The following is a 19,883-nucleotide window of genomic DNA, read 5'->3' as shown; positions in this document are numbered from 1 at the left end:
ACGGCTCACTGTGAGTCGATATGTTTGTGTACCACTTTTAACATAGAATAAAATTTAATTGGATCAGATCTGCATTTCCTAAAGGCATATTGTATGTATTTCCCGTCTACCACCATAATCAAACACTTTCTTGCAATCATGCACACCAAATCCCGTGCACCACATGCACAGGATTCCGGATGTCCTCTCGAAATACAGCTGTTTTTTATTTATGTGTATGAAAAGCAAGCTGAAAATAGAACAAGAACCCCATTGAGTGTGTGATCCGCCAGAGCACCTGTGCCAATCTCCCGACTTCAGGACTTATAGACGTGGATCTGCCGTATGCGTCCTGCGTCTGTGAGGCTTCCTCCTCAAGGCCTAAACAGCCTATTTACTTTTCACACAGGCACAATGCTTATGGCGTCCCCTTCCTCCTTGCAGCTGTGTGTGTGTTTTTATGTGTGTAAAGGAACAATCCAGTGACCTTCAGCCATTCATAACAAGCATGTGACAATAAACCATCATAGATGTCAGTTTGTTTTTTAGTTTTTTAGTCTTTTTTAGGATTGTGACATCTTTGTAGTGCTCTAGTTTTAAATACAACAGCAAAAAAACAAGGAAGTGAAAGGAGTTCTTCATCTATCTATATCTATATCTATTTATCTACACAATGATATTTTGACAATACATATTTTTACTTTGTCATGACAACTCTCAGAATAGTTTTAGCATGTTACTGAATATGGCAATGAGTATTTACTTGCTACTGCTAATAATAGATACACAGACACACTGCTGTGAGCATGTAAGACATGCTGCTGCTGCTGCATAAAATTGCCTGATCAAGCATTACCTATGTCTGATCTAATATTCATTCTTCAGGTTAATGTTCATAATATTATATCCATTATAAAAATCCATTTAAATGTCTGCTGAGGAAACCGATCTTTCTATTTGTCCTTTTTATAGTTGAAAGAATTTTCCATAACAGCACTAAAACAGCATCCTTTGTTCACAAAAGTTCCTTTCAATTTAAAAGTCTCTTGCAACTGACTCATTCACTCATAAAGTTTTGCCACCATCGAATGCCATATTAATGTAACTCACTCAAACCATATTACGCACAAAGGGTCCATTCTCAATAGCAAATACAACATATTATTTATATAAAATATAATATTTATTGAACAAATTAACAACAATAGCCATTATAAATGACAATAGGAAATAAACACGTGTACAATTAAGTCAAACGTACAAAAGCTGCTCTATAGGATGTAAGTTAAATATAGCTTTAATATTAAATTATTCAATTTAACATCGCCCAATTTGATTTGCTCAGGAACAAGTAATAGATTAATAAAACCAAAGATTGCCCATTTTATGTACCCAAAATTAATTATATCTCATGTTTAACCACTATAAGGGCCAGCGGCAAATCTCAGAGCACTGACTGTTCTCTGCGGGTACACGAGCACCGAGCGGCCGCTGACGGCCTGGAGCTGGCATCTCCGAAAGTGTCTAAACAAATTGTAAAATAAGTGCTTTGATTAAATATGTGTCACGATCACCGTCTGTTCCTGTCAGTTTCCGGACTACATTACCCACAATCCTCCCTGCCAGTCACATGTTCACTCCACACCAATCACCTGTCGCCACATACAGCCATGCACACACTCCTCACTAATCACCACACCCAGCTGCAGTACATTAACAGGACTATAAAGGACTCACACTCACACCACCAGTTTGCGAAGTCTTGAATCCTTGTGACAATTCTGAGCGTTTCCTTGTTTTCTGTCTGCCTGTGATTGATCTTGCCTGTTCCTGTTTTTTGACCCGTTGCTGCCTGTCCTCACCCTTGCCTTGTATACTGTTCTGCGAATGATATCCGCCTGTCCTGACCATTGCCTGCACCCTGATTACGATCCTGCCTGTCCCTTGCTGTTCTCGTCTGCTCCTGATTGACCCTGCCTGTACGAAATTCTTAATAAAGCTTGCATTTGGATCTTACCATGACTCCCGCTTCGTTACAATATGAGTCACATATTTCAGGTCTAAACAACTACATTCTCAACTAAAAAACTCTTAAAACTACAGTTTGTGGTACAACAACTTTGTAAAAAAAAACAGTGGATTCGCTCAGCTGCCGTGACAGTCGCTTCAAGTGGAGTGATACAAACGGTGAAAAGGTAGGAGTGCTGTATAATATCACACGGCTCTCAGCCAATCAGATTCGAGAACCAGAAAGAACTGTTCTATATATATATATATATATATATATATATATATATATATATATATATATATATATATACACACACACATCCAAAAGTATACACATCCAGCAGTCAAGCCTGGTGCTGTCAAAAATAGACCCATCAGGTGCTGGGAGCCACGAGGATCCTGAAGGTTATGTCACTGGAGCTGTGATGTCAGATAAGTGCGTTATACGGAGCCAGTCAGGCTGTATGGTATTGCTGCCTGTCAACAGGCCTGGGCACACCACCATCAAGGTGCCACAGAAATGAAGAAAATAGTGTCATTTCTGTTTATATAGAGGAGGGAAGCAATTTTCCACTCTGAAGAGCAGATAGAGCAACTTTTTCATTCACCATGAGGAAAACAAATTAAGCCAGTCACAATTATTTACGGTCTCTTTGGCGGGTTATGTGAGCACGGTGCCAGTGGCTGTCTGCACCTTTGTTAGAGCGATTTCGTGAGGTCATGAGCCATGTCGTCGTGAACCTCTCACTCACTGATGCCATTTTTATCATTGTTGTTTATGACCAGAGAAACCGTCACCACACACCTCAAGACTCAAAAAATAAAGTGCGTTTTTAGACATGCCTGACAGTCAATATTTTTGGAGAAAACCTCTTCCTCCTACTCAGCCTAGCTTATTCTCACCAATTACTCAAAGCAGCACACATCTCACACATTGGGAAAGACAGATTGGCAGAGTTTAAATTTCACTGAAAATAACCTTTGACACTGATGTTGACATGTCAACATATGCTGTGATTTTGTTAGAGATTTGTTAGTTGTGCTTTTTCTACTGCATACCCATTATTTGCTTGTGTAAATATAACAAATAAATATTTATCCATCCATCCATCCATCCATCCCATGGATATATCGACAAAAAAATTAATGGTGCATTTATCTATAAATATTTATTTATTTATTTACTTACTTATTTAACACTGACTTATTGACAATTAAGTAATTACTGGTGCATTTAATTTGTTTATTGTTTATTTATTTATTTTTTTTATTTATTTGACATACTTGATATATTGACAATAAAGTAATTAATGGTGCATTTATCTAAAAATATTTATTGATTTATTTATTTAGCACACTGACATATTGACAATACTGTCATTACTGGTGCCTTTATTTTAAAATGGTTTATTTATTTATTTACACCCTGATATATTGACAGTAAAGTCATTAATGGTGCATTTATTTAAAAATATGTATTTATTTATTTATTTAAACACACTGACATATTGACAATATAGTCATTACTGGTGCCTTTATTTAAAAAAATGGTTTGTTTATTTATTTATTAACACCATGTATTGACAATAAAGTCATCAATGGTGCATTTATCTAAAATATTTATTTATTTAACACTGACATATTGACAATACAGTCATTATTGCTGCCTTTATTTAAAAAAAGAAAATTGTTTATTTATTTATTTATTAATCAACATACTGAAATAATGGCAATTAGGTCATTAATAGTTCTTTGCTTAGTTATTTATTCCAATTTATTATTTGTTTGTTTCTTTAACCCTCTGAGATAATGACGTTGAGGTCATTACTGGTCTCTCCCACCAAAGCAAACATTAGTAACCAACCACAGATGTGTATGTCCCTATTTGTGGCCCTAGTCCAGTAAGTGTGATGCATGTCTGTATTTTCTGCAAACATGGGGCTGTTTTTGAGTTATAATGGCACCCTGTGACTTGTTTGAACTGACGAAGTTCCTGCTTGATAATTCACTGAAAGGCTGGTTATACAGGTATGATTATAGATGGGTGTGGGTGGGTTGTTTTTCTTTTGCGAGCATGTGCTGTGGTTTTACAGAAGTGGCAGGTGGCTGTTATACTCATAAGTGTAGTTCATAATCACCAATAATTGAAATACCAGCTAATAATTTGTTTGTCTACAATGTATACAGATTTGGAAACATATTAAAAAAACTCAGTTTCAGTTTTTCAGTTTGTGATCCTCGTTTTGAGATTCAATGAAATTACATACTATGGTAAATGTCAAAAGAAACATGCTGATGCAATGGTACATGTCTAAAACCATTACCATGCCTGTCCAGAAAACAAGGCATTATTGTAATATATGTAATATATACCAGTGCTGTGCTACACATTGAAAAATAAAAACTTTTAGACATAAAATCAAAGTTTTTGTTCCTCTAAGACTTCACATGGTGTGCATCAGTCTGCAGCCGGGGCTCAGATGTGAGGTAGGAAGCATGAAAGAGCAAAGATAGCTACTCCACTTATCCTCCTTACACGTCCTCATGCCCGCATGTATTCTACCTCTGAGAATCTGGAGATAATAGCGATCTGGAGATCTTCCAGGTTACAGATCTTCCATCTTAACAATGGGCCACGCACAACACACACCATTTTCAGGCCAACTAAAGTGTGTATACAACACAGTATCCTTTTCAGAGTTCAGAGTGCCATTATTTCAGTGGCACTAAATAAATATGCGTAAATGTGCAATGAGATTTTATGATAGCTCTTATGTATTTCTCATTTGATTGTGGACATTACTGGTCTCTCCCACCAAAGAAAACATTAGTAACCAATCTTTAATTTCCCATTACATTGCAATTATATCAATGACTGCAGAAAAACACAGCAATGCACCATGTTTATTGACAATTTTACAGCTTTTCTTAAGCAAGGTAATCATCCAGTCAAGCACTATTGAGCGATCAGCAGAAATTGTGTCTTAAATTGTGTCCTGACCATCCGGCTCATTTGCAGGACACTTGAAATATTGCAGAGCGAGAGAGCGAGTCCTGCTGAGACAGGAGCAGACTTTAGAGCTCCTGCATGTGTTTAGTATGCACGGCTGGTTGGACCCTGTTTCTTGGATTCAGCCTCTTGCATGGTGGTCTCTCCTGGCTGTGACAAAGACGCACAGTCTCTGCTTTCAGACCAATGGAAACATACTTTATCATTGTCCACATGACCAATACACGCACACCAGGTATCTTAGTCCAACTTTTACCATGTATTTGAGGATTCAGAAACAGGGCTACACAACTGTCATGTCACAGTTGTTCTGTGAGGCACATTTATAATTCATACAACATGTAGTTTCTGTCCTTGAATTTGATTTGGCTGAGCTGCTTGTCTGTGTTTGTGTCAGTCTGTGTATTAGTGGTTGGGATTTTTCCGTGAGTTTTTCTGTAGGTTGCATTGTTATGCCAGTAGATGGCAACAAGTGATTTTTAATAAGTGATGGATTGAATCATATAATCAACCTATTCATTCAGAAGCACTGATTCATTCCAGTGATTGAAATGTTCTCACTGTCACATGACCTACATCACCAGTTGCATCACTTTCTGCCTTTCACAAATCCTCTCCTGTGGCCTCATGGGATAATAAAGTGTCCATCGAATGCTCACTTCAGAATCTCGGCGAAAGTAGTAGGTCATCCAGGTACTTTTCGCCTACTGTTACTACTCTGTTGTCGTACTGTTTTTTGCATACTAGGGAAGTATTAGTTTTTTGGATGCAACACATCTTTATGAGAGAGTCATTGTATCATTCACTCAACCGATTTATTCGAAACACTGATTCATTCAGGGACAAAACAATTGGCTGTCTTTATGAGTGAGGCAATGAATCATTCAACCATGGTTAGTGAAAAGTTTAGGGAATAATTGTGTAGATTAAAAAAATAAGAAGTAAATAATTTAAATAAATAATACATCGAACAGTGCAGTACAAAAGTGAGTATAAAAACATAATAATATAAAGTTATAGAAACTAAATGTTTTCCAAATAATATTTTACACATATTTATATTATTATTTGAGTTTTTTACATGAAAATATATAGCTGTCTTTTAAAGGATGATAATATTTGGGGGTCTGTGGCATAAAAAAATTAAAAAAGCCCTGCACTATTCTGTCTGTTTTGTCTAATACCTCACTCAAACCATTTTCCTCACTCTCATCCTATTTTCTTCTCTTTTTTCCATTCATGTGTCCCATATCAGTGGTTTAACTAGCACTTCTCATGTTTTTATTCTTTTGTATGTGGAATTATGTTATTAAACATGTGACTGAGGTTGTGTTTGTGTAGTATTGTACTGGTTTCTTTTTTTACAGTGAGCTGGATTTAACCCAAGGAGGCATTTTCACCTTGACAGTGACAAAGAACATACTGCAGTAAAACCATTGATGATCCTTCATCCTTCCTTCTTTCCATAACAGCTGTTATGTGGCGATAGACAGTGTACATGCTGTGCTTTTATCGAATACAATTCTTTTTTCAAGCAAGACTGAATTTTGCTCTCGAAATTAATGTATTAGCCTTTCTGAAAAGATCAGCTGACTCATTTCTAGATGCTAATACGCACAGAAGCAGGTTGCAACATTGGATTAGTGCAGATTATATTGGAAATTCAGATAAAATCTACATCAGACTCAGTGCTCACTTACCAGAACCCTTCAACCCTCGTCCCTTTCTCTCTCATGCACATGCTCATCTCACTGTATGAGTGAAAGGTTTTGACTGAATATGTGCCTGTCTCATAAAAGGGATTACAGCATGTTGTCTTGCATCATTTGTGCAGGCAAAAAATTATGAATTATTTTTGCTGAGCCTATTAAGGGATTTATAGATTATGCCAGGTGCTTGATGTCTTTGAATGTGTGTAAGGGAGTATCTGGTAAACTTGATATACTGATTATTTTTACTATTTATTTTGGCCGAAAATACACATTTCAACTTTAAATTAATGAATAAATGAATGCTGTATAAAAATATTTAATTCAGATAAAAAAAAATCACAGGTGACAGTGAATTTACATGGTTCTCATAAAATAAATACACAAATATATATATATATATATATATATATATATATATATATATATATATATATATATATATATATATATATATATATATATATATATATATATATATATATAATAAACAAGAGGCAATAAAATCTTTAATTCAGTCTAAAACCTCAGACTTTCTCATTAAACCTCTCTGGTCCTGTGACCGCTGTTGTTTTGTTCCGCGCACGTCACGAAACTACATTTCCCATCATGCAGTGTCACAGTGGCCGCGCACTGGTTTATCTAAAAGCGCGTCGCCGTGTTCTCGTCTCGTGCAGCGCAGTTCGCTCGAGCGGTCTGAACAATGACTGCGCGAGAGGATGATGCGAGTCTGGAGAAATGCGTGATTTAACACCATTACTGTACATTGCGCTGTTTTATACGCTTTTTTCAAAACAAACACCATGAACATGTGGATTCCTACAGAACACGAGAAATACGGAGTCGGTAAGTTTGCTGTTTAATTCTTCACGCGACTCTGAGCGTCTGTTACTATTGAATCAGTGTACCACACACCGCTATTGCCTCCACACAGTGTTTGTTTGTTTTTATTTCTAATGCGAAATCTGCTTGCTTTGTTGACTGCGTTTATTTATACATGTTTGCTAAATAAACAAGTGTTTCTGTACTTTCTTCGATGGTTAGGGTTAGGGTTTGTGTTGTTTAACTGTGTTGTTGAGTGGAAATAAACACATTTCATCATATTCACGTCCTGTATAGTGCATTTCCCCTGCTAGATTGAACGTGTTTGCCCTTTTTACCCCTCTATTTAACATTTCAGACTATATGAGTGAAATACAACAACTGTGAGAATCAGTGCTACTATCACATAGACGCTTCAGAATAAATGAAAAGCGGAGAATGAGTGGTCTGTTGTCATTCAAATTAGAACATATGTGAAATGAATTTTGTGTTATCCATGAATACTATGACATTCATGTCAGCATGATTTGATTTTCATTAAGATTTCTGTTTTATCTAGCATATTTTAGTTAAAAGTAATGAATGCCCATGTACTGGATTGGTGACATTTGGTGAGATTAGGTCAAGTAACGTTAAGGTTTTGCACCATTGCTAAATCTTGATGAAGAGAGTATGTGTGTCTCTCTCTGTCTGTGTAGATCTGCAGTGCTGGGTAGTAACTAATTACATGTAATCTGGATTACGTAATCAGATTCCAAAAATGAACTACTGTAATTAGACTACGATTAGCTACTTTTTATTGAATACATACTGTATTATTCTCCCAATGGCAGAAAATTATTCATAATTTATTGATTTTCCCTATGCTACTACTTATGTTTTAAATTTTCATTTCTAAAGAAGCCTACTGCATGCATATGTTCAGAAGCTCTTCCAGGTTTGTGCACACAGACCAGTAGCTATATTATAAATATTTTAATAATTATATTAAAATTTTGCACTTTGATACACTGTATGGTCTAAATGGATGCATATTTATTTTCTTTATTTAATTTCATTGCTTGTTTTGTGATTTGTATTAGACTAAATTGCTAAGTTTAACTGGTTATGCATTGAGAATAAAGTGTCTGCATTTATCGATGTGCCCAAATGCTGAAGATTCTTTAAATGATAAAGTCAAATGTTGGTAAATTATTAGTCTATCTGTATTTTGATAAGGATACAACTCCAGAGAAGCCGTACAATTTTTTGACTATATGTAATTTTGTTTTTTTAAGTCTATCTCTCTGTCATTTCATGTAATTTGATTCTCTTGAGTGATGCTTTTTTTATGTGTTTTTTATGTAATGCAAGTATTTGTAGTCATCAGGCTGTCTCAGCGATTCCTGTTGTTCTCCAGCTGGTTAAAGCAATTCATGATAAATGTATTCAAAGCTCAGAGACTGTAAGCAACGAGACCCAAATCTGTGGGCAGAAAGTGCTTGTTAGACTGAAACCAAATGTTTTCTCTTCAGGGATTCTTGTCTTGGGTTATGGTGATTTCTCTGAGGATTTTGTCATTTCGCCACGTCCGTTACTTTAAAGTGGGTCTCGCACCCCAACAGGGATTTTGGGTTTTATATCCAGTGGCTTCGTATTTTTGCGTTTGATCTTTTTCCAGAAACAAAATCCATGTTTTAGTGTTTAATTGGAGGCTGGCGAGTGGTGCACTTATGAAGAATGACTCTCAGCCACTGATGAAATATGAATGAACCCCCACAGTTACTGCAATAAGATGCCAATTAGCCCTCAATTGGATTAATTACTGCTAATTAAATCAAGGCAAAGTCGTGTAAGAGTCTCAATGGCCCTCCTTTTAAGATTTTTTTTTTTTTTTTTTTACCTGCTAACAGGAACTAAGAGATGATCTTTTTCGCCCTAATGTTGTTTTTGACAGCCGTGGCATTTGAGGAAACAGACACAGACGCTGAATGGGTGGAAATACCCACATTTTTGTCAGAACCTTTTTTTGTGCATTTCTTCCTTTGCTGAATTCATTTCGCAAGACAAATGTGATTAACTGCGAGCCTGAAATAGATTGAGGGTGGAATATGACTAACTTTTGAAACTATTTAAGCTTCTGTGGATATTTTCTATGAATCAGCCTGCCTAGTTTTACCAATTTTTAGAAATGCTAAAAAAAAAAACCTGTGCCCACCACTTTGATATTTTTTTATTTATTTTTTTTAATACGCACCACTGTTGAAGCTGATAGTTTCATGTCAGGCATGATGATGTATGTCTAAATTTTAATTTTCTTCTACTTATGCTACTTTAAACTTGGATTTATGTGCGAATACCTGTTTTTTCAAATTTCTATGAATTGCAAGAACATGGATCATAATTCATTTCATCCTATAATGAAAAATATAAAAAAATAAAATATAAGAAATAAGAATAAAAATATAGGAAATATGTATGCAGAAAATGCAGTGTATTTTTTTATGACCATTAATAAAGGGCCTGATATTTGGCCTTTTATTGCCATAGTACTCAAATATTATATAATGTTAAATATTATGCATATTAATTTGTCTCATTTGTTGCAATTAAATTGCGTTATAAGGTATATATGATTATTTTTTTATTTTATTTTATTTTATTTTATTTTATTTTATTTTATTTTATTTTATTTTATTTTATTTTATTTTATTTTATTTTATTTTATTATTTTATTATTTTATTTTATTTTATTTTATTTTATTTTGCTGGAAAAAGTCCAGGCTGGATGATTTTGTTTACTATATTGTAATTACTGGAATTTTGTGGGTGGAAATGGCAAAAATCTTAATGGTCCCCTAAAAATAAGCTCAATTTTCTTTTATGCAGTGTTTAATATCACTTGACATTGGGTGAGACATTTCTTTTTGAGATGCACCCTTTGAAAAGTGAACACAGCCCATGAATGATTTGGAGCAGAGCCACCAGAGAGGAGCTGTCTAAAGTGCCCTTGAATGCTCAGTGAGCCCAGAAGAGTTTTGACTGGGATGTTCTGGTGTGTTTTTTCATGGATGTGTATGTGTTCGGCCTGGGGCTAATCATTGTTTTCTATAGTATTCAATCCTCCTGGGAGTGTGGAGCGGGTGAGGGGGGATTAACGTTGTGTGGAAGTGGGGCGCCCTGTGTAAGTGGCCACCCTGTGTGATTCCCTGTGGGATTTGCAGGTTGTTGTGGAAGTGCAGTGGGCCAATTCCTTCATTATTGAACATTTTCTGTAATGACCTGAGCCAAGGGATCTGAGAGGGTGGGGCTTCTCAACACCTCAGCACATGTAATTGACTTGGGGCCACGCCCCCAGAAGAGCTGACGTAGTCATTCAGAAGGACCAGCAGGGAAGCCAGGACACAATATCCCATTTCAATCATGACTCAGGCCCCAGATGGGGGAGCATGCTGGGTCCGGAATAACCCACATACATGCTACGTACTAGTGCATGTATAACACACATGACTTCAACTTCAGTGGGATTAGTGAGTGGAAAACACATACTTTTATACCAATTTGTGTCCTTCCAATGTTCTGGCATTTTCATGTAGGTTTTTACTGTGAAGATCTGGCTTTTAACGCGATCAACGGGGGTTCGAATCCGCCATTTGCCGAGCTTGCATTTATTAAAATAATGTTCTAAAATGGGAAATAAACTGCGAATGAGTATTAAATAATATTAAAAGTGCACAAAATAATATTAAGGCAGCATCCATTTAATAATTTTAATAAATATTAATAAAATATCAATTTGACATCGTTGCAGCACCTCTCTTCCAAGACTGTCAGTAACGCTCTGTTTAGTTCCTGTTTTTATTAGTTTTGTCAGAAGTACCAACTTCGATACCAAGTTGGTACTGAAATATTCAAAATGTGACGCTTTGAGTGCTGTTGAGTGGATTTGTAAACACCTCTGATTGACTATTGTGTTCACATGCTCAACAGATACGTCTGTGATTGGCTACAATGATATAAGTATATTGTATTAAAATATTTCGTCTACCTGACTAAGGTCTATTAGGCTTTATAAAATGGAAGCTAATGAGAAGTAATCAAAACACTTTCGTCTGTCATCTTTTCACACCTTTCGTGACTGCGATTATATGCATAAATCAGACAGGAATCAACTCTCTTACAAAGACGAGACCTTTTCTGAAAAACCAAAACCCCCCATCCTTTGAAACCTAAGCCTAGCTTTTTGCACAAATCCTGTTATTGATCCTAAACTAGGCACACTCCCCCCGACCTCATAATCCCTCTGACCTTTGACCTGCTGTTCAGGGTGCACGAAAACAGGGAGATTATTAATACGCAATCGGTGGCTGGAACGTGGATGTCATTAAGTGTGCTGCTGAATGCCTCATTAATGCTGGGAAAAGGCTTCTGTGTGAATGCGGATCATGCATGAGGGTGAGATGGATGTAAAGAGAAGGACGTTCGTTATCTGTGCTCTTGGCAGGAAGGAGTGCTGCTGGTGTCTGGCTCAGACAGCGCTACAGATACGGCTTTCATAGACATCTGTTAAAGGACTAGTTCATCAAAAATGAAAGGAGTGCCATTATTTACTCACCCTCATGTCGTTCCAAACTGAATCTTGGGCAATTCCAGCGTTATGGACGTGACATTTGGAGTCAAAACTTGAAATATAAATGCTCAAAGAATGCATTTAATAGCAACATATTGAACCGTCTATTTATATATTCATAATCCCTTACCAAAGGAGTCCAGACATTAGAAAAATGTCAGTCTACTCAACTGTTTTATTTTTTAGATGAGGGAAATATACAGCGTTACGGACGTGACAAAAAAAGTCACTAAGTTTTGGGTGACAACATATTTTTTAAGAATTCTGTGAATTACATTGCGCAAACCAAAAGTAATACTGCCCACCGAATAAAGAAGGGTTGGCTCTCCACAGAGCATAAAATAATAATTTTATTTCATTTTTCGTGTTCGCATTAATGAGGAAAAAACAACGTTACGGATGTGACAGTTTTCCGTTACGGATGTGACCGGTCTGAAAGCGGCACAGAAGACTGCTTTAAAACTGCTTTAAAACTTTCACAGAGACCTCAAGCAAGCATGTACACCACCAAATATTGAAATCTGGGATACCAGTATGGTAAGACTCCACAATTGATCAACTTTTTACTAAACTTTATACAAATGTAACGTTATACTCTGTATTGCAAAAGGTTATAGATTAGACCTATTTCTCATGTTGACAAGCATGTGCGTTGTTCAAGAATCAATTTAGAGACCATGATTTTCCTTCTTACAGAACTGCATGCTAAAATACATTGACAAATATTAATGTTTATCATAAAGCAGTTTAAAATCGCATGTTTTCCCCACAGTCAGGTGAACCGATTGACACTATTGCCAATCGCAATCATGTCAGTTTTATGTTTTGTGTATGAATGACCACACGGTTTTTTTCGTCTAGTTTTCAGAGTTTAAAGCGGAGTCTTGAGTCAAAATGATCAAACTTTATTTCAAGTCAAAATTATTGCAATCGTATTATTTTCATTTTGTTTGATCGCGCGGATTGTGATCATTATAGGCTAGGCTATTCATTTTTAACCAACAGGTAACGCGACATCCCAATTCCCGAGGGAAGTGTCCTATGAGACACAATGCTCTTCTATAAGTTGTACTGTATCATATAGGCCTACCTTTTGATGTTCATATTTCGTTCTCTGGCAAGAGGAAGAGAAGATCGGTTCATGTGCGCCTGATCCGCCGCTTACAGGCGCTGCAGAAGCTAATCTGTCACACGCCGTAGGCTATTAAAGAGCGACATCTATTGTTTAATTTTTGAAAAAAAAAAAATAATAAAATCGACTGAATTTGAAAGTTAAACCTTTTTCATATTAAAACTAACAAAGCACAAAGAGTATTGCGATTATTGGGTATGTTCTGATATGGTAAGCCTGAAACAGATGATAGCAATATAAAGAAGCAAACTCATAGGATTTAATATGAAGCGTCCGTAACGGTCACGTCCGTAACGCTTATTATGGTTGTTCACAGCAACGTAGTGAAATGAATTGTTGATCCTAATAAGCATAAACATAATTTAGCTTTGCATATAAAGTTTCAAGTTATTTGCATTTATAATTGTTATATGACATAAACTTAATCATTAAAACGTTACGGACGTGACAGAGCACTGAAGCGTCCTGACCTCTTTATTCTAGCCCTTATAAATTCATCAGGCAGTGCTGTTATGACTAAATGAGTGTATTTATTTCTCAGGCATGTATCCATCTTTCTACACAATGCTTACTGCTAAAATTAAAGTTTAAAAAATGGGGTCTTTGATCCCTTTTTTGAAAGCATGAAATATGGTTGGTTGAAAATTTAATTTAAGCATTGTTACTTACCACATATATTGTGGATAAACAAGGCAATTTTCTTAAAATTTCTGTTAGAGCACATTAATACAGTATATTACAGACCTAAATGGACAATTTAAAAAGGGTTTTGTTCTTTTGGTTAAAACTTTTTTTTTTCATAGTAAAGATGACCTTTGCGTGGAATTGCCCTCTTATAGATTATTCGATTAATCTGAAAAATAATTGATAGATTAATCGGTTGAAAAAATAATCATTAATTCCTGCCCTACATGAGATATGAGTGAATAATATAGTGAATAATGGTTAATATTTTGGTTCGTTCCTTACAAAGTGCAATCATATGATTTCAGGAGACTTTTAATAAAGTCATTTTAAATCACTTTTATGATTTCTTTATTTTTCATTTTGAAGTATGATGGGGTGGACGATATCACCAAAATCTTATTTAATTTCATGATAACGATAAATATCTTAATATAGCCTAACTAATTTTATTTTATTTTATTTTATTTTATTTTATTTTATTTTATTTTATTTTATTTTATTTTATTTTATTATTTTATTTTATTTTATTTTATTTTATTTTATTTTATTTTATTTTATTTTATTTTATTTTATAGTAGGACAAATACAATAGAGAAAAAAAAAAAAAAAAAAAAAGAATTACTAATTAATTACAAATAAATACAAATTAAATTAAACTTTACGTCTTTCAGCCACAGTAGGAACGTAATATCGCGTTCAATATCGACGGCGATTCATATAGATATTGAACGCGATATTGGGTGGCTTATCAGTGAACTACGGCTCTGTCTATTAAATGCCGCTCCATTTGAAGGCAGGTGATGGCGATTTAGCGGCAATCAGGGAACCGGCTTTACTGACGAAATGCGCGTGACAAAAGCATTCGATATATCGCCCAGCCCTAACCTGTAGTAAGAAACCCTACAAAAATCAAGTGTATAACTAAAACACTGCATAGTCTTCACTGCATGAATAAAAAATGAACTGATTCTTATTAAAGATACAAAAGTGATTCAGTGAAGAGTAGTGAGTTCTTTTGTTTGTTGTTTCACCCAACTGTTTACATAATTTAAGACATATGTTTACGTGAATACTCCACATGACAGGCATTTGTTCACATTATTGTGCGTCTGTCTTACTGTTCAAGTGCAATAAGACGTGAAAGAGAACTGAATTCATGATCGCATGGTCTGAGAGAAGCTGCTTTGGGTGAATGTATACTGTCATACCGCCCAGCCCTACTTTCATCATATTGATATAATTTATGTTCAATTCAATTCCAAACCATCTTTCTGCTTCTTTTGCTCCCCCATTTGTCATTATTTGGCCAAACCGATAGTCCCACCTCAAATTCACACTATCGGATCATCTAAAAGTCGACATGCAGTGTTCTCTTTGTTGATTAAGACTTCTGTTGTCTGCACTCAGTTTGGGAGTGTGTTTGAGGATGATGATAAAACGAGTTGTACACCCAGAGCTGCCTTTAAACCTGCAGTGACAGCATCCTAACAAGCCAAACATATGTTTAGTTGCAGGATGTTGAGCTTTCGCCAGCTCTTCCGTGTTCTTCATACCCACAGAGTTGCCCCTCATTAAGCCGCTTTCCTCACAGCTGACGCCTGAAGTTTCCTGTATCCCACTGGTTGGTCTTCTCTGTTCAGATGGTTCTGTGATCTCTGCTCACCCTGACCCTGGTGATAAACCGCTTATGAGAGACGATGTGCTGTAAACATGGCATACAGAGGTGCTAGGGTGTCATTATGTTGTAATTTTGGTGTATGTCAAATGATACGTATGCATGTTGTGTTTTTGTCATGGGTGTGCACGTAGGTGATGTATAATAATATATGCACTTAACTGTCAGATGTTAATGCTATAGTTCACTCAAAAATGAAAATTCGCATTATTTACCATGATGTTGTTCCGAACACACTATGAGAAGCAGAAGCAGAAGCAGAAACTTTTCTCAACAATCTTTCCATACAAGTTAATGACAATTGCCAATGTCTGACAAGCTCCAAAAAGGGCAAAAAAGCAAAAATGGTCCTTACAAATTGTGCTCAATATTTCAAGCCATACAATAGCTTTTTGTGAGGAACAGACAGAAATTTAAGATGGATTTCATTGAGAATCTTCAATCTAGATTAGCTCATGTCCAAAATTCAATGTCAGTGATGCTGATGCGCATTTCTGATTTCCTTTTTGGTCTATTGTATGACTTCAGGCATGTGGGCTGCTTTTATGGTGCTTTTTAAAGATCTCAAATGGGGTCACTATGAACTACAATAACTACTGTTTAAAGGTTCTTCAAAAATACAGTTTTACTGAAAAAATAGCAACCTAAAAAAAGCAATGGCCAGTAAGCGATGACAAAATCTCTATTTTTGGGTGAACTATCTTTTTAACAGACGGTCAGTCTTTCCTTCTATATCAGTTGGAACAGATTGGACACGTTTTTTTATATATCTTTCGTTCCAGACACTTGCACACATGTACATGTCTCAACAGATTTTCTGCGCTCTGTCCGTGGGGAAAACGAACTGAAAGTGGACCTGAGAGGCCATTAGCTGTTATCTAAGCTGTCAGGGGATGCAATACAGCATTCGTATCCTCGCCTGACTGCTGCTGTCAAGGCAACCGCACCAAATTCACTGCCTTCACATATCTCGCTAAGACTAGCTGCCACACTTTCTCACAGACTTGATGATGTGATATATCTAGATCACTTTACCCCCTAGTAAGGGCAGGAATGGGGCAGTACTCCCTCTCAGGGATACTATATGAACACAAAACCCTTTTTCCCACCTAATGCATGTCTTCTTACAAGTAGACAGCAGGGCTAATTAACACCCCGCTGATTGTTAATGCATCTCTTCCTTGCTGTGTGTACCTATTTTGACCTTATTGATTTGAGACTTAGTTACTTGTGCAGTTGCTTTGGTTTATGGCTGTACTAGAAGATGCCACAGAAACCCTTTTTTTGCATTCATAAATACACTTTAGATTTTTGAGTTTTCATTAGTAGTTTGACGTTTCTGTTAAAGGGTGAAGATCCTCCTTTATGCCCCTCGTGCCAGAATCCGTTATCACTGAAGCATATTTTGATGGACTGTGATAGATTGAACTCTGTTAGAATTCATTATTTTATCTATGATAAAGGTTAAAAATCTTTTTTTTTTTTTTTTTTAAACCCTTTTCTCACCATGAATATAGCTGGGGTACCTGGCATGGCAAACATTAGTAATTTGGAAGAGAGTAAATATGTCAAATTTAGTGTCACGTGAAACCTCTTATATTCATGTGTTTTAACGCCATTTATAATACGAATGGTTTTGAATTTTGATTAGATGAACCACATTTAAAGGGATAGTTCACCCAAAAATGAAATTTCTGTCATTAAGGATTCACCCTCATGATGTTCCAAACTTGTAAGACCTTCGTTAATTTTCGGAACACAAATTAAGATATGAAATTTGAGAGGTTTTTTTTTTTTTTTTTTTTTTATCTCCGTTTGAAAGCAACAAAATTACCATTACCAAATTACTGAAATTATCATGAAGGTTGAACCACTGGACCTTGAATGTGGTAATTTCATTGCTTCATATGGGAGATTAAAAAAATAAATAAATAAATAATTTAATCAAAAATATCATTACTTGTGTTCTGAAGATGAACGAAGGTCTTACTGGTTTTGAACCGACATGAGGGTGAGTAATGACAGAATTTTCATTTTTGGGTGAATTAACCCTTTAAAGCCATTCTGCCACATTTAACCACATGTAGCACATTAAAAATTAAAGAAAAATGCCCCTTTGAACACATGATTTCATATGGCTTATTGCTGTAGTATACAGCCTCTTTTTATGATGATTGATTGATTGATTGATTGATTGATTGATTGATTGATTGATCAAGTGTACTTACTTATTCACTGACAGGAAAGTGTGCCATTTCTCTAACTAGTGTTTCTTTATGGGATTCTTTGTTTTTTAAATGATTTGCTCTGTTGAAGCCCTTTGCTTGTATGCAAAGAGATTCTGTTGGATTTCAAGTAATCCAATAAATCACTTTCATTCCCTTCTCATTATTTGAAGTTGGTTCGTCCATAGAGGCAAGTTCTCCTTTCTCCTTCTCATCATTGATTGAATGGGGTCTGCTTAGCATTCAGATGGCGGCATCCGACACAGTTTACGAGCATTCAGGGATTTCCTCCTTTGCTTCAAGCCCTTTTTTATGTTCAAACACTTTCTTTTGCCCTTTTAAACACTTTCATTTCACAAACGAGGCCTTTCTTTGTAATTATGAAAAGAAAATATTGTCAAAAAATGTTTGTATGACACCAATTTGTCACATTCCAATGCTAGATTGCCGCAGTGGCTTGCATACTGTAAGAATCTGTGTCGGGCCCGTACTTTTGGCCATTACGGAAAGCAGCCTGGATCAGCTGGAGACCCAGATATTTGGGGCAGCTCTTCGCCCCCTGGTAGTTCTCCACCTGGTGTCCTTATTTGACTTCCCTCAGGGTGCGAATTAAGTCTTAAATGAAGTGCCACTCAGCAACGGCAACTGTAATGTATCTCCTTTGTGTGGCCAAGTGTCCGACCCACTGGGAGATGAGCAGTACAGTGAATAAATGCAGACGGCTCTCTTATAATGAAGACGGGAGCCTCGGGCATAATGGCGTGCCTTCTGCTGTGTCAGAGTTTATGCCGCACATATAGAAGAGATGAGAGCCAGAATTAATCAAAACAAAGTCAATGGACTTTTCACACTTGAAATAGTTAACCCTGGGTCATTCTAAACCCTGGGTAAATGGAATTCTGGGTTATCTTGCTTCACGTTTCACACTGCTCATAATTTACGTCAACAACGCTGTACTGTTCGTTCAAACCGCCGCCGACGGGAGGGTCAAAGCAGAGCCAAAGTAAATGACAAGTTGCGTCAACCAATCGGAAGCCTCTCAAGCGAGGACCTCTACATTCTAATTGGTTGCCGCCGAGCCGCGTCATAGCTCATTACCATAAAGTTAACCTGATTTCAACTCTCCTCTACGCTCTCACCGTCCAAGACGCTCTCGCCGCCGGCGGTGTGAACACACCGTAAGAGTTTATAAATGGTGTTCAACAGACCCAATACTGTTACACACAACATGGGTTCACTTTCTTAGCTATTTAACGATTCAAAGCTGACAGTGTTTATCTGTGTACTTGCCAAGATTGCCTGTGCCGCTGGTTTTGACATACTTGTGTATGTATTTGACAGTTTGAGTGCAGGAAGGCGCTTATTTTGGTACTTGTGACTGTTTGACTTCTATATCTGTTTGAGACTGAGTGTGGCTTGTTCGCTTCACTAATATAGATTAGTGGAGTGCGCGCTTTCGGTGTGAGCGCGAAACCTGCGGGAATATGACTAAAATTATGCGCAGTAAACACTATTTAACTGGAGCGAATGAGACGAGTGAGAGAGAGGAGGCGCCCGCGTGGTTGTGTCCACCGTGACAGAGAAGAGAGCAGGAACGCGCATTTGACGTTATTGCCTGTGCCACTGGTAACAAAACAGGGGTGAGTTTCCCGAAAGCATCGTAAGCCTAAGATGATCGTAGCTCCATTGGTTTCAATGGAGCTACGATCAACTTAAGCTTACGATGCTTTTGGGAAACGCAGCCCTGATCGGCTCCGAATCGGTAAGAAGTGAGACTGACTCCCTGGCCGATCAATCGGTGCATCTCTAATAAATATATAAATATATAATATATAAATATAATATAAAAAGGTGGTAATGAAATTAATACATAAAACTTTGCCAAAACATAAAAATTGTTAAATTTTCATTTGATTACATTTTAAAACATGAATTAATTGTTAAAGTGCTGCACAACAGAGAATTAATTAAAACATGGACAAACAAAAAAATATCTTTCTTAAATGGCTTAAATAATTTTTTATT

The 19,883-nt window shown here is 36.4% G+C and overlaps 1 protein-coding gene across 2 annotated transcripts in view; it reads left to right on the top strand.

Annotated features, from left to right (window-relative positions):
- The first annotated feature begins 7,391 nt into the window (after positions 1–7,391).
- Positions 7,392–19,883, top strand: part of dock4b (dedicator of cytokinesis 4b) — a 120,871-nt gene continuing 108,379 nt past the window's right edge. For both annotated transcript variants that reach the window (XM_067391638.1, XM_067391637.1), the window contains exon 1: positions 7,392–7,554. In XM_067391638.1, coding sequence (XP_067247739.1) covers positions 7,512–7,554 — 43 coding nt within the window. In that variant the 5' untranslated portion in view covers positions 7,392–7,511. The remainder of the gene's footprint in view (positions 7,555–19,883) is intronic.

Source organism: Chanodichthys erythropterus, chromosome 8, assembly GCF_024489055.1.
Source record: "Chanodichthys erythropterus isolate Z2021 chromosome 8, ASM2448905v1, whole genome shotgun sequence".
In the NCBI taxonomy this organism is placed as follows: domain Eukaryota; kingdom Metazoa; phylum Chordata; class Actinopteri; order Cypriniformes; family Xenocyprididae; genus Chanodichthys; species Chanodichthys erythropterus.
The sequence above is the reverse complement of the archived record's forward strand: the minus strand, read 5'-3'. Positions and strand labels throughout refer to the sequence as shown.